Here is a 21095-nt window from a genome sequence, read left to right as displayed (position 1 = left end):
CACATTTCTCTTTGAAAAAAATTTAGGTAATTTAAATAAAATTGTTTTTGCTGTTTACAAACTAGTTTGCAAAATGTTAAGCTTTTGTCACATTTTAATGTTTTATTTTGAATTTTAACATTTTAGTCTAAAGAAAAGTTAATTAAACTAGTATTTTAAAGAAACTCTTAACAAAAACTAAAGTATACAGTACAACTATAAAACTTAACTTTTAATAAATCTTTTTATAATATTTAAGGCAAAAAAACTTTCTTTCGAGCTTAATTATTAATAAATATTTTTAATTTTACTTTTTAAACATATAAGTTTTCAGTTTAATAAAATGTTAAACAACTGCTATTATACAGTTAAACATGTTATACATTTAAAAAATAAATAATCAAACTAGTTTTTAGAGTATAAGATATATATGATAGTTGTTGATTTTAATTTCAAATAACTAGTTTAATTAAATTTTGTTTTTAAGTAAATCTACACGGGAATTTATATCAAAAATAACTTATTATATTGCTACTTTTGACGTAATTAGCTAAAAATAGCAAATGTTCGTTTTTTTTTTATATCAAGTTACAAACGTTTTAAGTGTGATTGCGTCTGTTAGAAAATTAGTCGGAAAAATTTAATAACTACCAGAATGTGGTTGAAAAAAAGATATTTTTGTCCATATGTACAGATATTTCTATTTATAATAAGAAGAAAAAGTTAAAAATATCTTGAATTACTTCAGTTAGGTCTAATCATATTATGATTGATATTAAATTTCAAACAAAGTTATTATGACTTACAAAAAAATTAAACAACATAGTTAAAGAAAAAACTTAGCTAAAACAAAACAAATCTAAAATTACAAGTTTATTGATTCACAGTATAATTGAGTGTACTATTTTTTCTATATTAGATAACATTGATAACATTATACTGTTTTTTTTTAGTTTACTGGTTCGTTTTAAATAATAGAGAATGTTAATTTTTCAATTAAATAATACAGATTATAAAAATATACAAGCTTTACGTTTTATAGAAACTGATATAACTATTTGAATCAAAATGTACAACTCATAATTTTTATAACTGGTCATAACCAGGAAAAGTACGAGCTATAAATACGTTAATTGGTTTTGAACTACTAAAACTTTACTGAAAATAATTTACTCCAAAAAAAGAATTTTAGAAAAATTTGAAACCTTTAATGAAAAACGATTTATATACGAAAATTAATAAGATCGAATATAAAATTTAACGCAAAATCTCGTAGTGATGTCCCAATATTTTTACCACAAGCATTCATTGCAACCTCATTAATTATTTAAAATGCTTTGAAAGTACTTATAACCTAATTCTATTTCAAGCGGAATCACTAAAGATATTAAAAGATACTAAAATGTAGCAAACATTTTTAATATGTTTCTTATAATGCATATCTAACTTTACCAGCATTTGAAAACTTAATTTATATTTTATTGGTTTCACTAAAAGTAAAAAAAGCTAGCAATAGCTTTCTTTTATAATTGTACAAAATATTTAAGTTGTAATTATGTAAAAATGATTAGTTTCGGTTCTGGTCGGATCTTAAATTAAAAAAGATTTGGATCTCTTATAGTGGATACGGTAGATAACTAGTTAAAGCATACTATTTTAACCACTCACTACAAAAAAAAGCAGTTTATTGTTCATTTACTAATTAGAAAAAGTACAAAACAGAAAAATGTTGTAAATCTCATAGTGACGTCACTGTATTTATGTCACAAATATTCATTGTAGATTTTTCAATATATATTTAAACATTTTGTGTTACTAAGTCCTAATAAGTAAAATAGAAGAAGTAGATTTTTAATAGCTATCATAACGTGGCCAAAGTATTCAAACAAGATAAAGTAGTTTATAATTGATATGAAGAAATTAAATATTTTGATGCACTTTAACAACTCTTTTGCAAAACAAATACATTAGAACATTAGACCATTAAAGTTTAAGCTTGAAGTATAAGTTTTAATTTTACTTTTAAAAACCTTTGTACAAAAAAAATAGTATAAGTTTATTAAAATAACTTTCAACCATTGAACTGAAAGATTTAAATTTTGTGATTTTAGATCTAGTTGATACTTGAGTTTATCATTAGATAAACTTATAAATTGAAAGTAATGGCTTTGAAGCATAACATATTTATATGTTAACACAGCTTATTGAAGACGAAATTGTTTTTTTTTTTCTTGAACATTTTAATTATACACTTTCGAATTACTTGATTTGTGATAACTTATTTGCAAAAACAAAGTTTTACGTCTAATTATTATAAAAATATTTTTCAAAGTGACATTTAGCAACTTTGTTTAGAGCAGGGGTCGGCAGCTTTATCTAATTCGTGGGCAATTTTATCTAGGAAAAAGTTTCGCTGGCCACAGTATTTAGAAAAAATCTTTCAGATCGCATTTGTCTAAAAAATGTTATAGTACTCAAGTAAAAAATATTTTTTAGATCAAAATTATGGTAAGTTAAGCAGATTTAGAGCATCGTAATTATTGTTTATTAGAAATGAGGTTTTTAATTTAGGTCTCAAAACTGAACTTGAAGTAAAAATAACGCTAGATTTTACAGCACGATAACCTTTTTCCTTTAACCTCTTTATGTTTCTTTCAATCTGAGTCGATTTTCTTACCTGCATAGGGTGAAATTAAAAAAAGGACACTTCTCAGGACCCTAAGCTTTTGTATGACTTAATCTATTAATTTCATTTTTGAAAAATCTAGCAATTAAAAGATTAGAATATCAGTTCTTTATTAGCATTTCTTTTATAACATTAATCTTGATTTCAAAAACTTCTGGTGAACATATTTTCTTAGGTCTGTTGAATAAGTTTTTAATTAAACCAATTTTTCCCCTTTTACAACAATAAGATTGGAAATAAATATAATTAACCTCGGACGAAGATTTTCTAAATACCAAATGTGTTGTTCTTTTTTTTATAATAAAATCCAAAAAATTAAGAAGTTGTAACAAAATTTATGGCCTCATCAAAGTTGAAGCCACATAAATTTATATAAATAAACTAAAATTGTGTAAACAAAGAGAATTTGATTATTCGTTATCCTTGTTTAGTTAATTAGAGATTTTATATTATGTTTAATTGTCTATTAAGAATTTAGATTTCATTTTTGTTTTACTGGTGCAACTTTAATACTACATAAATTAAATATTTTCTTTATTTTGTAACAATTGTAACACACTGAAGAAATTGTTGAAATAGATTTGTATAAAATACACTATATCTTTATCAGGATTTTAAGCAGAAAGTTAAAAAAAAAAAATATTAATTAAGATTCTCTGTGACGTAGACAGGTTAGAATGAACAAACGCTTAAAAAAGGTTCTGTTCATATTTAAGATTATACCTAATGACTTTAATTACCAACTATCTGTCATTTAAAAGCCACTTAAATATGGTTGGAAAAAATGGTAAGTTTTTATTGTAGGTCTCATTTACAATAATACAAAAAGGTTATTTTTATACTATCATTTCAAATTTAAACAATAGCAAAAATTCCAGTACATATTGCTGAATTTTTTTTAGAATTTTGTTTCAAATTATTTTTAGCCTTGTTTTTTTTTCTCTTAAACTATAAGTGTTTTGGTTTCAATACAATTAAGTGTATTCTTAAATATGTTTTAGCATGATAACAAACTTTTACGTTTAAATTAAAACATGTATAACTAATTTTATATTCTTGAAAGTACTAATAAACACTATTAGTTTTTTAAACTAAACTGGTTTAAATTATATAAATTTATACTTATTTAAAAATTTTCCTTGTTTTTGTTATGTTTATAAAAAATACTTTAACAAAAATTAAGGGCTGCTGTGACGTAAGCATCTTAATAAAACATAGTTTTCATAAAAAAGCTAAATTTTTTTTTGTGTTTGAAATATTAAAAGATAAAATTAACCACTGAATTTTGGTTAAAAAATTTGTTTATAAGTAAACTATTTTTGCAAAAAATAATCTAAAAAATCAAAGTTAATAAAGTCTGAAAAAGAATTCAATATGTATAGAATTTTATTTGCCTAACTGTAATTTGGTTTCTTTAGAATATTACATTAAACTTTAGATTTATTTTTAAATTTAAAATTCACTATAAATAAAAGAGAACAATAAAATAATATAACTCAAACTTAAACTTGAGCAAAAAAAAAAAACTTTTTTCATATTATACTAGCCTGATATTCTTTGGGATTTTTATTTGGTGAAAAACGTTTTAATTGTTGTGATACAGTTATAATCACTAATAAAAACTAATAAAGTGTTATTTGCAGTACATTTATTATTAAGAGTTTGAACATTTTAACAGTCATGACTACAACAAGTAATTTTGAAATAGATTTAAAACAAATTTTATATTTAGTTATGATAAAGTTTTCTCTAATTCCTTTTGCATTTTAGAACATTTACATTTTTCTTTCTGTATGATCTAAACATGATTAAGTTATAGTTTTAAACACAGTGATCAAAAATAATATAAGTCTGAAGTTTTAAAATCAAAATAAAAAAGATTTAAATTAAAAAGCAAATGAATATACTTAATATTTTTTAATGATAAAAGTTCAGAATTATGTTGTGTTTAGTAGCTAATTTTATAAGTAGTCATATAATATTGATCATAATTTAGTAGCTTAGTGTGAATACGGTTTGTTCTCTGTTACTTATTTAAATGATGCATTTGTATTTTTATAAACTTATTGGTAAAAAAGGAGCACAAAAGTTAGTTTTTTTGTGACATCATGATTATTTTGTGTTTCAATATTTACTGTAATTTAAATAAATATTTTTAATAACTAATAACAAACTTTTATAATCTAGTGTGATTAAACCATTTAAAAGTTGGAATTTTTTTTGCTAAATGTGTTAATCGTATGATAAAAAAATTTTGCTTTCTACTTTACTTATAAAAAGATAATTCTAATACGAAAATTAATCAATTTTTTTATTATAAGTTTTTATACAAAAAAAGATTTATTATTCAGACTATTTGTTTTTGAATATCTTAATTTTATAAATAAACGGAAAAAATTACAAAATCTTCTTATGCTTTAATTTTTAAAGAAGAACACCCAACTGAAGTAAACAAAAATCTAAAAATAATGGTCACATATGAGCTAATTCCTTTTGAAATTTATAAAGATTAAAAAAAAAACAGTTTTATTATCAAATAAAATATACACTAATTTCTTATTTTATTCATCATTTTATTTTGTTTTTACTATTTTATTTTGCAATAAATTTATTTTGTAAGACTGTTTAGAAAGTGTTATACAAAGGTATCCCAATTATTTTTCCATAAAGCCTTTTTCGTAAAATTTAATAAAAAGTACTTTTACATGTTAAGTTATCTTCAAGTTAAGTTTTTGGCGGTCGTTATGTAAAAAGTTTGTAATATATCACAAACTATTGTAAGGTTAAAAAGATTATAATAAGTAAAATTAAATTTTGCAAAGTATTAGACGTTTTATAATTATTTTCAATTATTTTACTAGATTTTCCATTTGTCGTGAGTTTCAAAAACATTTTTTATTTTACCCAAATTTTTCTCTAATTTTTAATAACATCTTCCAAATAAAATTACTAGCTACAATATATCTTATTTGTTTAATTATTATTCACTACACTTTTACCTCGCTTCAGTGATTAATATGATAGTCTAAAAATTAATAAATTATTATCTCAGTTTTACACTCGCGTGTAAAAGCATAAAAATAGATATGATAACAATGAAATTTAAGTCAACTTTATTTATTTTTTACGTAAATTCTAACAGTCATCCAAAGACTTGTATATTAAATAGTAAACTTGTAAAATGATGATATTTGAAATGTTTAAAATGAGAAAATATAGTGAAACTTAACGGATGAAAATCATTTAAAAAATCTTAACTATTAAAATAAATTAAAAATTTATTTATAAAATACTGAATTTTATAGATGGCAATATAACATACAATATTAATATTATTACTAGAGTAAAAATAATATTACAAACTTAATTACATAGTATTTTATGTATTTAAGTATTATCTTCGACTAAATTTTTTATATAACAAAAGTTAATGTTTTTCTAGCAAAACGTCCTATGAAATAATTAAATGGTAAATCTTGAAGATGTATTTGTTTCCCATCTATTACAAAAAACATGCAACCTATAATCCCATTTATATTAAAAAATATCAATAATTTAAGTATTTTTGCATATATTGTATTCTCAAATAGAAGTAGCAAAAAAAAGTTATTCAAGTTTAGCACTGATATTACAATATAAAAAGAAATTAACTACTTGAGTGTTTTTATTACAACAAAAACATTTCCATACAAACCAAAAAAAATTTATGATGAAAAAAAAAACTTAATTGTCAATTATAACATAAAACATAATTTTACATAACTTGTATTTAAAATTATTTATTTGTTTTTGTTATAGTTTGGGAACTTTTTTAAAACTAAAATAAGCTGGAAAATTTAAACTATTAGTCAGCAGACTATTTTCGAACATTCGAACATTTCGAACTTATTTTCATTGACATTGTACACATACAACTCAGGACTAACACAAGATGTGTCAGCAAATACGATCAACTTGTTACTGATGCGAATAGTTTTAAAACCAGAAGTGGTAGTTTGAATTACTAGTCGTTTAATATTAAACAATGTAAATTTTCTAGAAATGTTGTCATACACTTCAGAACGTGCTAAATAACCTTTATCTATTACAAACATTTTGTTACCCATAATAATTGCAGAATGGTTACTTTTAGCTTCATTCATATCAGATAAAAAAGTCCATTTGTTTTCATTATGATCATATGACTCGACTGATTTCAAATGACCCTTTTAACTATTACCTCCAGTAACAACAATTTTACCTTCAAAAACTGTACAAGCTGAATTACTTCTTTCTGTTTGTAAACTTTCTACTTGATACCACTTATTGTCTTTCATCTCATACTTATAACATGTGTTTGTGTATCTAGAATTTCCAATGTAACCACCAACTGCATATAGACGGTTCATAAATGAACAAACACTGTAATGAATTATTTCATCTAAAAAAGATGTTAAACTTTTCCACTGTTTTTTCTATGAAGAATACATTTCAAAAGATGACGTTTAATCATAACTTCCATATAATCCTCCAACTACATAAATATCGGAACCAATAACAGCTGTTCTGCTGAAATACCTAGGTGTTAACATTGAAGTCAATTTATTAGTAGTTTGAAATTCAGGAACTTTAAGTTTAATAACTTCATTTGTAACATTATTAAAAACTTTTGTTCCTTCACACAAAACAACATCAAACTCATCCTGATTGCAAAAACGATTTTCATACAAAACTGAAGGTATACCTCGACAAGGTAAGATCATATTTGTAATTGATTAAAATAAAATTATTTCAAAACTTAATAAGCAAAAATTTAGTAATCTTCTTAGAAGAATTATATTTTGTGTAAAAAACTAAGTCTAACAATATTTAAACTTGAGATTTTTAACTAAAAACTGCTATTTAATAGCTTTATCACATTTTCTGTTATCTTAACTAGGTACTTAATATAAGTTAAAGTCAATACTTTATTTTTTTATTTTTTTTCAAAATGCAGCTTTTTTTAGAGAACTAAAACTTAAACTATTGATAAATCGACATGTTTTTAGATACACATTTTAGTAAACGATTTAAAAAGTTAACCTAGCCTTTAACTTAATTTATTTTACTGTTTTTGAGTGAAATTTAGATACTTCACTAGTTAAATCAAAATTTATATTTATGTAGAGACTAACAACTTTTGTTTAAAATAATATCATGGAGTTAGTAAATTTCATAAAAACTATAATTAGTGATTTAAATTGTGAATACTAAATAAAATAACATACCAATTATATTTTTTATGTATGTATGTAAGATTTTTCTGTGACAAATTTAATCATAAACAAACAAGTTGTTAATGAAAATTTTAACATCTGACGTAATAATTTAGATATAAAAAAATAATCACACAAAGTAACAAAAAAGCGGCAATTTAGTATTCGTATTACATTATAGAAAGTAAAACGCAAACGATTACTGCAGGTTTGAATTTATTATTTGGTCTAAATATCTTACATTTAGATATCTACTTTAAATTCAGTCGACTTCGAAAGTATTTTTTTAATTCCACAAAAATGTGGTTTAAACTTAATCAATTTAGAATCACAAATATAAAAAATTTCTTCGTTTTTTTTTAAAGTAAGTATTTATAAACATATATTGTTGTAACTAATTGGTTTGTTATTTAAAATTGTCATACGTTGACACAAAATTGTGCAAAGTTTAAAATTTTGAATTAGCTTTACTTAAATAAGGTTTACTTATGACGGCTCTGTTTAAAAACAAACATAAACAGAAAACAATAATTTTTAATCATTCATTAATTATCATTCTTTAATCATGATTTAATCATCAGTTCTTTTATACACATTATAAATTTTAAAATGGTTTTATAAATTTTGATATGCATACATTTTTTGTACAAATAAAAAAACAAATTGTGAATACTTTTTTATGAAGTCTAAAGCTAAAAAAAAATATTATTTTTGAGTAATAGTATAAATATTGCCTATTAGGTACAACAAACCAAAAAAATATTTTAGCTTTTTCGTTAGACAAAAACTGTATTTTTGAATATTTTACTTATACTAATTTTTATTTATACTTAAACAAAATACAATTATTTTTGATATAATTTAAACACTGTTTGCAATAATTTCATATTCTTTTACATAAATGTTTTTTATTAGTATTGAAACTAGTTAGAAAAAAAAAGAACAAAACTTATAACTAAGTATACTTGTTTCTTAGTTTGACACTTACAAAAAGGTTTAGAAGGAGGAACAAAAATTGAAAACAATTTGCAATATTATAATGGTCAATCAAAAATAGATAAAATTTAAACTTATACAAACGTTAAATCTCATAGTTACGTCACTTTAATTTTACAGCAAACATTCAATGCAGAACTGTTTATATATATCTATGGTCTTTTACTATAAATGAGTTACTCTATGAGCGTAGTAAATAATGATAATTTCAATGCCGCCAGAATGTGGCTTAAAAGTATTAAACAAATACAATAATAATTTGCACCTAGCTTTACTTATACGTATATAAATTTTATTTATGATTAGTTTGTTACATTAAACTTTATAAATATAAATAATTGAACGTAAATTTTTAATGCATAATAATCTTCTAATTATTGACTAGTTACTAACTTTACTTTAAATGTTGTTAAGCCAAAAACAATTTAGTGTTAATATCTTTCTAAACGTTTAATTATATAACTTTTAAGTGACATTTAATAATTTTGTATAGAGCTTTCATTTTTTGATGTGTTTCTATAAAACACCTTTAAAATTTTGAACTTTTAGGCTATCATAGCACTATAAAATAAGGTTTTTTATTTATTAGTTTAATTAAAAATAACTAAAATTATAATTATATTAAAATTGAAAAAAAAAACTTTAAATTTTTTTGTGACGTATGAAGCTTAAAATGACAAACGTTAAACATTTTTTTGTTATTATCTAAGATATTTTTTTTGCTATTACTCGGTTTTAAATACAAACTCCCTGTCATTTATAAGCCACTGAAATTTGATTTAAAAAAATATTCTATATAACTTTTAGGTCTTATTTACAACAAAAGTAAAAACAAAGTTACACAACATTGGTTTATCACTTCAGCAAAAACAAGCATTTCAGTACATATTGATGATATTTTTTTTAGGATTTGCTACTTTTATATTTTTTACTATTGTTAGTGTTTTCTTCTTCTTAAACTGTAAGTTTCATGATTTTACTACAAATAAGTTAGTTTTTTAAAGTTTGTAATAATTTAATAGCGTATATATTTTAAAATATATAAGTATCTAACTAGATTTTAGTAACTAAAAACATATAATAACGTTTTTAGTTTATGTAATCTAAATTAATTTTAATTATTTAAATATCTATATAATTATATCTTTACTCAGTTTTCTAAATACTTTCAAAAAGTAGTATAATAATAACTCAAGGACCATTGCCAAGTAAGCAGCTTAAACCAACAAACACTTAAAATATTTTCTTTAAATTAATAAATTATCAAAAAATATTTCAATTTTTTGTCTAACTATGTCGTAAGACAATATTTAAAAGACCCTAGATTATGGTTAAAAAGAATGCGTATTATAAGTAAATGTTTAAAAAAATGCATAGTTTCTAAAGTTTATAAAGATAGCGTTATGTTAATGATTAAGTGTAATTTGATTCGTTAAAACATTTCATTTAACTTTAGAATTTTTTAAAACATTTAACAACCAGTAAAAATTTTACAGATAACAGTAAAATAATGTGATCAATACTGAAATCTAAACTAAAATAAAATAACTTCCCAGCTAATATTTTAGCGAGACATTGTTTAAGATTTAATTTTATTTTGAAAAATATTGCAACAGCTATAATCTTGAAAAATACCTTCAATATAAAATGTATTAATACCCTAAAAAAACAATTATTTTTGTACTTATGACGTAATGTTATTAAAACAGTAAGTGATTTTTTGAGTTTTATGTATATAAATAATAAATAATTCATACTTACCGAATCATTTATTATACAGTCAGTTTAAAAACCATTGAAACGTGGTTATAAAATAATAAAAGTTTTATTTATTGGTATGATATATTGTACTAGTCGGTATAAAATGTATACTATGCTTTCAGCAGTACAACTAATACTACCGGTTTAAAAATTTTAAAGCCATGACTAAAACATGTAAATCTAAAATTAATTTATAAATATCTAGAAAATTTCACATGTGATAAAATTAAATTTTATTAAGTTACTTTTACACATTTATAATTTTTTTAAATTGAACACGGTTAATTTTTTTTCGTTTGCTTAAAATATTTTTAAATTTTAGTTTTAAAACCTATGATTAAAAAATCTAAATGTTTTAATTGAATCTAAAATTAACCAGTAATATAGAATTAATAACCACTGAATTATAAACTTCTTTAAATAAATACAGTATAGAACTGCTGTTTTATATTATAGACGAAAATGTTTAGACGAAATTAGTTTTTAGATATAAAAATCTTTCAAAGCATAGCAAATGGAAATTTAAAAAACTATAGTAATGTTAAAAAATATTGACATTAAATAAACTTATTCGATAAAAAAAAATTAGACCCTTTTTGTGCGAGGGCTTTGTTTTGCATCCGCATAAAACAATTTATAGTTTATAAGTTAATAAACCTTTGTTGTAAATAAATATAATAAAGACTGGTTGGTTTTAATAAATTTTACCTAAACACATTTTATTTTAAACTTGTATAAACAAAAAAATTAAAAAAATATAGTATATAACGTAAAAATATTATGTTTTATTTGTTTCTACTATAAGTTTTTAGAAAAATAATAATTAAGTATTTAACAGATGTCTATGTTCTTAAAACTCAAAACTTAGTGTTTTTCTATAATATTTTTTGAAATATTTCTCAAATCTCAAACTAGGTCAAGTGGACTGTTTGGGGGTAAATACAGAAGTTTAGAAACTAAATCTCATTCTAGATCTAGAATAGAATTTCCCTAAGATTTTGTAAAAAGTCATAAAATTTTCATGTAAATTTTTGAAAAAACCATAATTGCCTTGAGTTTCATTAAGTTAATAAAACTAATCAAAAATCCCTGAGTTTCCCTGAAATTTTCTACAACTTGAATAGGATAAAAAATTTGAAATAAATAAGTATTAAAAATTACTAGATTAGTAAATCTTAAACATATTCATAAATAATTTTTACTCCAGCAATGTCATTAATGACATTATTAGTTATAATAAACACATTATTCAAATATCTAATAATTTGTACATAAGTAAATTATGTTGTTTCAAATTAAAATGTGGTTTTTGTAATGTGGATAATAAGAAACTTCAGTTGAGTTAATATATAGCAACTTAATAGAATAATTAATCAATACAAAAAGTATTAGATAAAAAGCGTTGAAGAAATAGTTTCATCTAGGTGGAGAACATTGATAAACAAAAGTTTATAAGCCAAATTAAAAACGCTAAATCTCGCCGTGACGTCACATTTTTACCGAAAACGTTTAATACAGCTTTGCTTCTAAATTGCTTTTAAAAAATAAATGACTCTGTTTCCATTACAGTCACTAAAAGACCAACTTCAAAGCTACTAAATAGTGGCTAAATTTTTCAATAGAATTCTGCAAATGTTTATTTAGTTTGACCTGCATTTTAATACTTTATTTTATTTTGGTAGACTTCAAAAAGAGCTACAATTAGTTTTCTTGTACTTATATGATACAAAAATTTAAGATGCTAATTAAAACTGCTTATTTAATCTAGCAATTTTGTAATTGAACAAAATCTAATCATTTTCAAAGAATTTTAGTTTTTGTGTAAAAAACTTAATTTACTGTAAACTATGTAGTTAATTACTTAAAGTCTATAATAAAAATTCAAAAAATTCATTTAAACCATTACTTTTTGTTGTTTAAAAGCTTTCAGTTTTTGCCGATGTTTTTAAATATCTTTACCAAAGTGAACTTTTAGCCTATATTACGGCTAAGCAAAAGTTTTTTTTAAATAGTTTCAATATGTGTATATAAAGTTGTAAGTTTAATAAAATTCCATGCAAAAAAAAACAAACTTTATAAACACAAAAAGTAATTTTAGTTTTTTTGTAACGTATATAGCTTGAAATGACAAACTTTCAAAAGTAAGTTTTTTTAATATTCTTTATAATAATGGAGCTATTGATTAATTTTAAATTAAAATAATCAGTAATTTAAAGGCCGCTAAAATAGTGTTGAGTTATACAATTGTTGTAGTAGTACTTATTAACTATAAAAAACAGGTTTTTACATTTTTTATTTATACAGAATTTTAGTTATAGCAAAAATTCAGTGAAATTTGGTTAAACATTGTTAAAGTTTGCTATTTTTTATATTTTTTACTGTTGTTAGTGTTTTTTAAATGAAAAACTATAAGCTTTTTCATTAAAATATAAAAGTAAAACTCTAACTTTTTTTAACATAATGTCATACTTTATCATTTAAAATGAAAACATATTTAGTTTAGTTTAAGTACCTAAAAACATTTTTAACGTTACTGTTTTATGTATTCTTAATGTTTTATTGAACGACAAAAATAGAATTGCTCGAAATATTTGATCTTATGACCTGGTGCACGAAAAAACCTTTCGGTTTTCGAGTTATTAAATTTACGTAATTTATATATTTTCATTTGTTTTGATAAATCAAAAGAAAATATACTTTAAAACAATTTTAAAACATACTTGAATGATAATTCAACGACTATTGTGTAAAGAAAGCAGCTTAAAATAAAAATAAAATGCATAAAGAGGTTTAAATCTTACTAATTAAAAAAAAAGCAGTTAAAAACTGCTATATAGTATTTAAAGAAAAAGTTCAGTTTACAGATAAATATTTTTTACAATATAATATTAAAAACACCACAGTTTCTAAAGTTTATTGACGAGTTTCTTATGATTATTAAAACACGTTTTGGTTGTTGTGCTACAGCTATAATCACTAATAAAACCTATAACATTAAATGAAACATTTAAACTTTTTTAATATTTTAAGTTAAGAAACTTAAACAATTTTTCAACCTGTGACGTAATTGGCTACAAACAGTGATTGCCCATTTTATTTTCTTGTATTAAAATAATAAAAGATACATTGTGGCGAAGAACTTCAAAACTTAATAATTTAAAAATCACTAAAAGGTGGTTAATAAAGTTAATAAAACTTTGTGTTCTAGTATGAAATATTGTATTAATTTATTTATAAAGTTTAATATGTTATTTACAATACAATTAATACTAAGAGTTTGAACATTTCTAAAACCATGATTATAATATGTATTTATAAAATATATTTATAACAAATATCACATCTAGTAAGAATAAAGTTTTGTTTAATATCTTTTGCTTTTAAAAGGCTAAAACTAAAGAATATTTACTTTTTCCTTTCTTTCTGATAAAAGCATGATTGAGTTTTAGTTTAAAACACAGTGATTAAAAATAGTAAAAAGCTGAAGCTTAAGAATTAAAACAATTACATCTAAATAAAAAAAAAAATGAATATGTTTAGTACTGTTTCAATAATAAAAGTTTATAACTATTTTGTGTTTAGTAGTTAGTTTCATAAGTAGTGATATAATATGAATCATAACTTAGTAGCCTATCGTGAATACGGTTTTATCTGAGTTACTTATTTAAATGATGCATTTAAGTTTTTATATACTTAATGGTAAAAAAAGAGCATACTAGTTTGTCTTTTTGGTACATCATGATAATTTTGTGTTTTAAAAATTTATTGTAATTTTAATAAATATTCCTAATTATTTTAATGAAGTTTTTTTATAATCTAATGTGATTAAATCATTTATAAGCTGGATTTTTTTTAACTAAATGTGTTGATCTTATGACGAAAAAACACAGTTTTTGCTTCTTACTTTAGTTATAAAACGAAAATTTAAATATAAAAACTAGTCAACTGTTTAGTATAAGTTGTTGTACAAAAAAAGATTTATCATTCAGACTATTAGTTTTTGAATATCTTAATTTTACTAATAAACGTTAAAAATTACAAAAACTTTTTATGCCACTGTTCTTAAAGAATAACATAAAACTAAAGTTAGCAAAAATCTAAAAATGGTGGTCACATATAAGCTAATACCTTTCAAGATTAATAGAGATTAAAATCCAGTTTCATTACTAAATAAACTATAAACTATTTTCTTATTTTATTCATCTTTTAATTTTGTTTTCACTGTTTTACTTTGCAATAGGTTTTTTTTTGTAAGACTGTCTAGCAAGTGTCATAAAAGGGTATCAAAATTATATTTTTATAAAGCAGCTTTCGTAAAATTAAATTAAAACTAGTTTTACATGTTAATTCATCTCAATGTTTTGGATAGCTTAAGCTAACCAGCTTTTTTTAATTATTTTACTTGATTTCAACTTGTCATAAGTTTTATTAAACATTTATTACTGTTCTTAAATGATTCTTTTTTTGAAGATTTTTTTAAATAAAATACTCGCTGAAAAATATTTTATGTGTTTTACTATTATTCATTACACTTTTACTTTTATCGGTTACTTTTATGTTGGTCTAAAATTAGAAAACTTATTTAAAAACTTAAATTTGTTAATTTTTTTCCACTCACTTTTACACTCTTGTGTAATGGCCAAAAAAATAGATTTGATAAATATGTGAATATAGAAATTCAAGTAAAATTAAGTTATTTTTTTACCTAAATATTAGTAGTGATCCAATGATTTGTATATTAAGATGTAAACATATAATAAAATGCTTTTAAAATTTTTTAAACTGGAAAAACTAAAGTAAAGTTCAAATGGATGAAATAGTTTTATTGAATCTTAACTATCAAATTAAAATAAAAAACTTACTTAGAAAAAAAGATTTATAGATGAAGTTATTTAAGCTAGCCATAATATTACGATATAAAAAGAAACTTACTACTAAAGCGTTTTTATTACAACAAAAGGATTTCCATACAACACAATAAAACTAAAATTTGAAAATCATATAAAACTTAATTGTCACTTATTATATAAAATTTTATTTTACAAAATTTATATTTAAAATTAATTGTGTGTTTTTTAGGTTTTTTTTTATAGTTTGGGAAGTTTTTCAAAACTACAATAAGCTGGAAAATTAAAATTGTCTTTCAGTAGATTATTTTCGAAAACCCATTTATTCTTATCGACGTTGTACACATACAACTGAAGACAACTACAAGAGTCTACGTCATCAAATATGATCAACTTGTTACTGATACAAATTGTTTTAAAGCAAGAACTGTTAAATGAACTTATTAATGGTTCAAAATAAAACAATGTAAATTTTCTAGAAATATTATCATACACTTCAGAACGTGCTAAATAGCCTTCATCTATTACAAACATTTTGTTACCAATACTTATTGCAGAATGGTTACTTTTAGCTACATTCATATCAGATAAAAAAATCCATTTGGTTTCATGATGATCATATGATTCAACTGATTTCAAAGTACATTGTTTACTTAAACCTCCAGTAACAACAATTTTACCTTCAAAAACTGAACAAGCTGAATTACTTCTTTCTGTTTGTAAGGTTTCTACTTGATACCACTTATTGTCTTTTATCTCATACTTATAGCATCTACCTGTATATCTAGTTTTTACATTATAACCACCAACTGCATATATACGTTTCATAAACGAACAAACACTGTAATGAATTGTTTCATCTAAAAAAGATGTTAAACTTTTCCATTGTTTTGTCTCTGAAGAATACATTTCAAAAGAAGATTTCCAATCATAATCTCCATCATATCTACCAAGTACATAAATATCGGAACCAAAAACAGCTATTTTGCTGATAGACCTAGGTGTTAACATTGGAGTAAATTTGTAAAGAGTTTGAAATTCAGGAACTTTAAGTTTAATAACTTCATTTGTAGCAGAATACTTTTTACTTTTTCATCCACACAAAACAATATTAAACTCAACCTGATTGCAAAAACGGTTTTCATACAAAACTGAAAGTATATCTTGACAAGGTAAGATCATATTTGTAAAATGAAAATTATTTTCAACCTTAATGATCAAAAATATGGTAACCATTATAGAAAATTATGTTTTATGTATAACACTAGGTCTAATAACAGTTAGACCTAAGTTACTAAACTTAAAACTGCTATTTTGATTACTTTTAGCATTTAATGTAATTTCGAAATGTACTTAATATGAATTTAATATCATTATTTTATTTTTTTTGCTTCTCTTTAAAGTGAAAACGCTGGCAGATAACTAAAACCTAAACTATTGCTTAAACTTATATGTTTTTGATGTATATTTTAGTTAACTATTAAAAAGTTAACCTAGCCTTTAACTAAACTTTAAGTGTTTTTTAGTAAAATTTAGATACTTCAAAACTTAAATCAAATTTAAGATTATGATTAAAATCCATTCTTTGTTTACAATGATCTCAGGCGTTTGAAGATTTTTTAGTAATTTAAGCTAGTCAATTAAAAATTGTGAATATTAAACAAAAAAACTTATCAATTAATTTTTTCATCTACTTAAAATGTTTATTATTATTTTGAGATTATTTATAAGTTATTAAATGTTATAACTTAATTTAAATTAACAGCAATTTTAAAACTATACAAAATTAGCAAACAATTTTATTTTTGTACCTTATTATTTTTTATTTCTAAATATTTTATTTCAAAAATAATTAAATTTATATATTAAGCTGTAGTGCTGTCGAAGTATTTCAGGATGTTAACAAAACAATTATTTCTTATAAAAAGTAGTCGTACTCTTGAATACATCCCGAAAGTGCGTATAAAGAAGTCCTAGTGTATATATTATTTTGGATAAAATTAAAAGTTTAAAGTTACTTATGATATGAGGTTTTCTAAAGCTTTCCATAAACTAAATATTAACATTTAAACTAACATAATTAAATAAAAATGAAGTCTACTTGTATATTAAACTTTTTAAAGAAGTGTTTCATGCTTATAAATTGTTTTTAGATTATTTGTGATTACTAAATTAATATATAGAATCAAGTTAAGTAAGACTTAAACAATAGCTTTTATTTAAACAGTTAAATATATAATGTTTATTTTGAAAAAAAAAGCCTAAGTTAGTTTTAAAAAATAACATTTACTGTGGTTAAGTTATATTACAAATTCGAGTTTAAATAATATATTTTATTAAGTTATTACTTGTAAAATGAATTAGTGGTGAGTTAAGTTTAAGTGGTTGCATTACAATTTAAATGCGACAATTTAGATCAGTATTTAAGAGATAGCCTTTGTAAAGAATAAGGCAACAAAGTAAAATTATTAAACGTTTAACCTTAAACAAAGCTGTTTTTAATAAGTATTTCTGTCTTTAATTTTCAGTTGAAAAAACTAAGTTATATCTTAACAAGTCTCAGTTATAAAATTAAAAAGATGTAGAGAAAAAATTGTCTTTTTTAGTTATTTGCCAGATTCTTTTACATAACGATTTGAAATCAACTACAGTGTATATATTTAATTTGATTAAACATACATTTGTTTTGCTTTTTACGGTTAATTTCTATTTGTTACATAGTAATTGTATTGTATTTTAAACAAAGTATTAGAATACTTTTAGCGTTTGTAAATAAATTATGATTAAGTTTTAAATATGATTTTAAATGTACTGATTAAAAAATTATAAACGTTTGATTTTTAGAACCATAAAGTAAATAAATTTGACAAAATTGTTAAACTTTATTAAACAGACAATGCTCACAATGATACGTTATAATTTCTTTACGTAGACATATTAAGATATAAAAGTATTGTAAAATATAAAAATACTTCTACACCAATACAAACAAAGCTTTTAAATAAAAATAATGCGTAAGCTAATAACTAAACAGCTAATTTTTCCACTTGTGACGTAACTCAGTTAAAAACAGCAAACACTAGTTTTACAAATCAATATATATAAGTTAGTTGTTTGTATACTTTATGTTAACATTGACCACCACAGTGGACTTATAAGTTTTTAAACACCACCTTTATGTGGTTAAAGTAAAACTGATTTCTTTTTTTACAAGAATTGTTATTGTAAAGATGTAAAAGTATCTTTTTTTGGCCAAATTAAGTTTTAATGGAAATTAAGTTTTATTTAAACTATTTCAAAGATAATTATTCTTTACAAAAACCTTAAAACAAAAAAAGCTTATGTATAATACTAAGCTAGCCTAAATTAACAAATGTACAATAAAAAACTTTGTGTTACAAATAAATAGTTGATAAAATATTTTATAAAAAGTGTTAACTATTTTTTGCCCTACTGACCAAAAAATATTTTCTTAAACGTTTTAGATTTACACTGTTGAAATGTAAAGTATTTGTGAATAATATATTTAGTTATACTTAGAGCTAAAATCTTAGTCTGTTTAAAAAATTTATAAACAACCCAATTTCAGTTCAATGTAATTAAATGAAACTAAGAATTTGTTAGTAAAACCTTATTTTTCAACTATAATTTTTAACCTACAATAAAATTATAGATAAATTGCATTGCCTACTGAAGAAAATTTTTTGAAAGTACTTTAGGCAATATAACGAGTACTTATAAGTTTGTAGATTTTTTTTTGTAAAATAAAATTTTTTTTTATTTAAAACGATTTTGATAAAGACAAAAAATCACGAAGAACAACACACAACCAAGGGAAGACTTTAGATACTTAAAGTATAATATTCTTACTGTTTAACATAAGTTTAAAGAGTATTAACTGCACACTTCAACTAGCAACTGCGTATATATACTCTTTTCTAATTTTAATATAAAAGCTGGTGTTTTTAAGAAGAATTAATTTATTGTTAACTATATAGTTAACTTCTGACAAAAATAAACATTAACATTTATTTATTAAAAAATAGTTTTTGTAATTCTGTTGCAACAAATGTTTAAGATGCATCTATAAACTCTAAACTTTTACAATTTTTAATCAAATTTAAACTTTTTTAATGTATTTTGATTTTAACTAAGCTTAATATAAATATTACATAGAGGCATTTTAGTTTTGTATAAATCAAATATTACATACTATTTAGACTAAGTATAACCATGACTTTATAAATAAAACTTTTTTTGTGTTTCATTAAACTTCTCAAAATTAAGTTCTTGAAAATACTAAATTCTAAAATAGTGGATATTCATAACAAAAAAAAACATTTAAAACCAAAAAATAAACAGAGAAAACAATGTTGCATAACAAAACAACTTATAACGTAAAAGTTTGGTTTAAAAAAGAATGTTTGATGATGTTTCTAAAATAAGTATTAATGGTTTATTTACATAATCTTTTTGTTTTATACTTAATAGTGCTTATAGAAAAGTAAATGTTTTTGTTTTAAATCATCTGTTTCTTTTGATATTTCAAAAAGCATACACAAATTTAATTCAAGGTAAACTACTACAAACATCTTAGTATATATAAGTAGTATGAATTTTAAAAATACACTTACAAAAGAAAATAATATTAAACTAAATGTATCATATTATATATATAAAAACTTCATAATTTAACTTATTGGGCATTTTCTCAAATTATAAGTCCATAACTTATAAGGAGACTAAAAAGCAAACTGAACATTAGCTAGTGATAAACTGATATGTATTAATGAGAATTAATTAGTTAACTTACCATGAACCAGTATTAAAAATAAGTTTGAAAAACCATGTTTCAAAGCTTTACTGTGGCGTAAAAAGCCTTAAATAAATAAAACTATATAAAATAAATTCTTCATAAACACAATATATTAATACAACAAAGAGAGAAAAAAAACTAATCCGTTTATTTAGCAACTACAACTTAAAACCACTACAATGTGAATGTAAAAGTTTATTTTTAATAGGAGATTACTTGCAAATCAATATTAAGTTGCATTACTAAAACAATGATGTCTACACATAAATACACTCAACTACATTTTTTTATATAGTTTTATTTCATTTTATAGTTTACTTATATTTGCATTATTAATTTTGAAATTTATAAACTAGGCTAGAAGTTTATAAACATACTATTTTGTATATATAATAAAAAAAAAAGACTATATACGCATAGATCAATTTTTTTTTCTAAACATTAAACTAAATATAAAACAATCTACCTGTGTAAATTTATCAATTTTTTTTAGGTAGCGAATTCAAATAATTGGTATTAGCGTTGTCTTTTGACTCGTATATGTTGCTAGTTTAAGTGGTTTTTTTTTAACTTTTTTTACTAAACTTTAATTTTTTAAAACTTTATTAAGGTTCAGCTTAAAATTTTTAGATTGTTAATTTTTCTTATATACAGTACTTCCTCGCTAATCCGGTCCTCGCTAATCCGGTTCCTCGCTAATCCGGCCGGTTTTAGTCAAGAAGTCGACTTATTTACTTTAGCGTTTTTAGCGTTTAATTTCATTTTACATCGAAAAA

General features: G+C 22.2%; 1 protein-coding gene across 1 annotated transcript; it reads right to left on the bottom strand.

Annotated features, from left to right (window-relative positions):
- Window positions 1–6884: 6884 nt before the first annotated feature.
- LOC145848817 (kelch-like protein 41a) lies at window positions 6885–16514 on the bottom strand (the record flags this gene model as incomplete). Its single annotated transcript, XM_082954053.1, has 2 exons — window positions 16036–16514; window positions 6885–7066 (listed from the first exon to the last, which is right to left on the bottom strand). Coding segments are annotated over exons 1-2 (661 nt in total), but the record flags the coding sequence as incomplete, so codon positions are not given.
- Window positions 16515–21095: the final 4581 nt, after the last annotated feature.

The sequence above is a fragment of the Thalia democratica genome, unplaced genomic scaffold (genome assembly GCF_965202585.1).
Source record: "Thalia democratica unplaced genomic scaffold, ktThaDemo2.hap1.1 HAP1_SCAFFOLD_1710, whole genome shotgun sequence".
Taxonomy (NCBI): Eukaryota; Metazoa; Chordata; class Thaliacea; order Salpida; family Salpidae; genus Thalia; species Thalia democratica.
The sequence above is the reverse complement of the archived record's forward strand: the minus strand, read 5'-3'. Positions and strand labels throughout refer to the sequence as shown.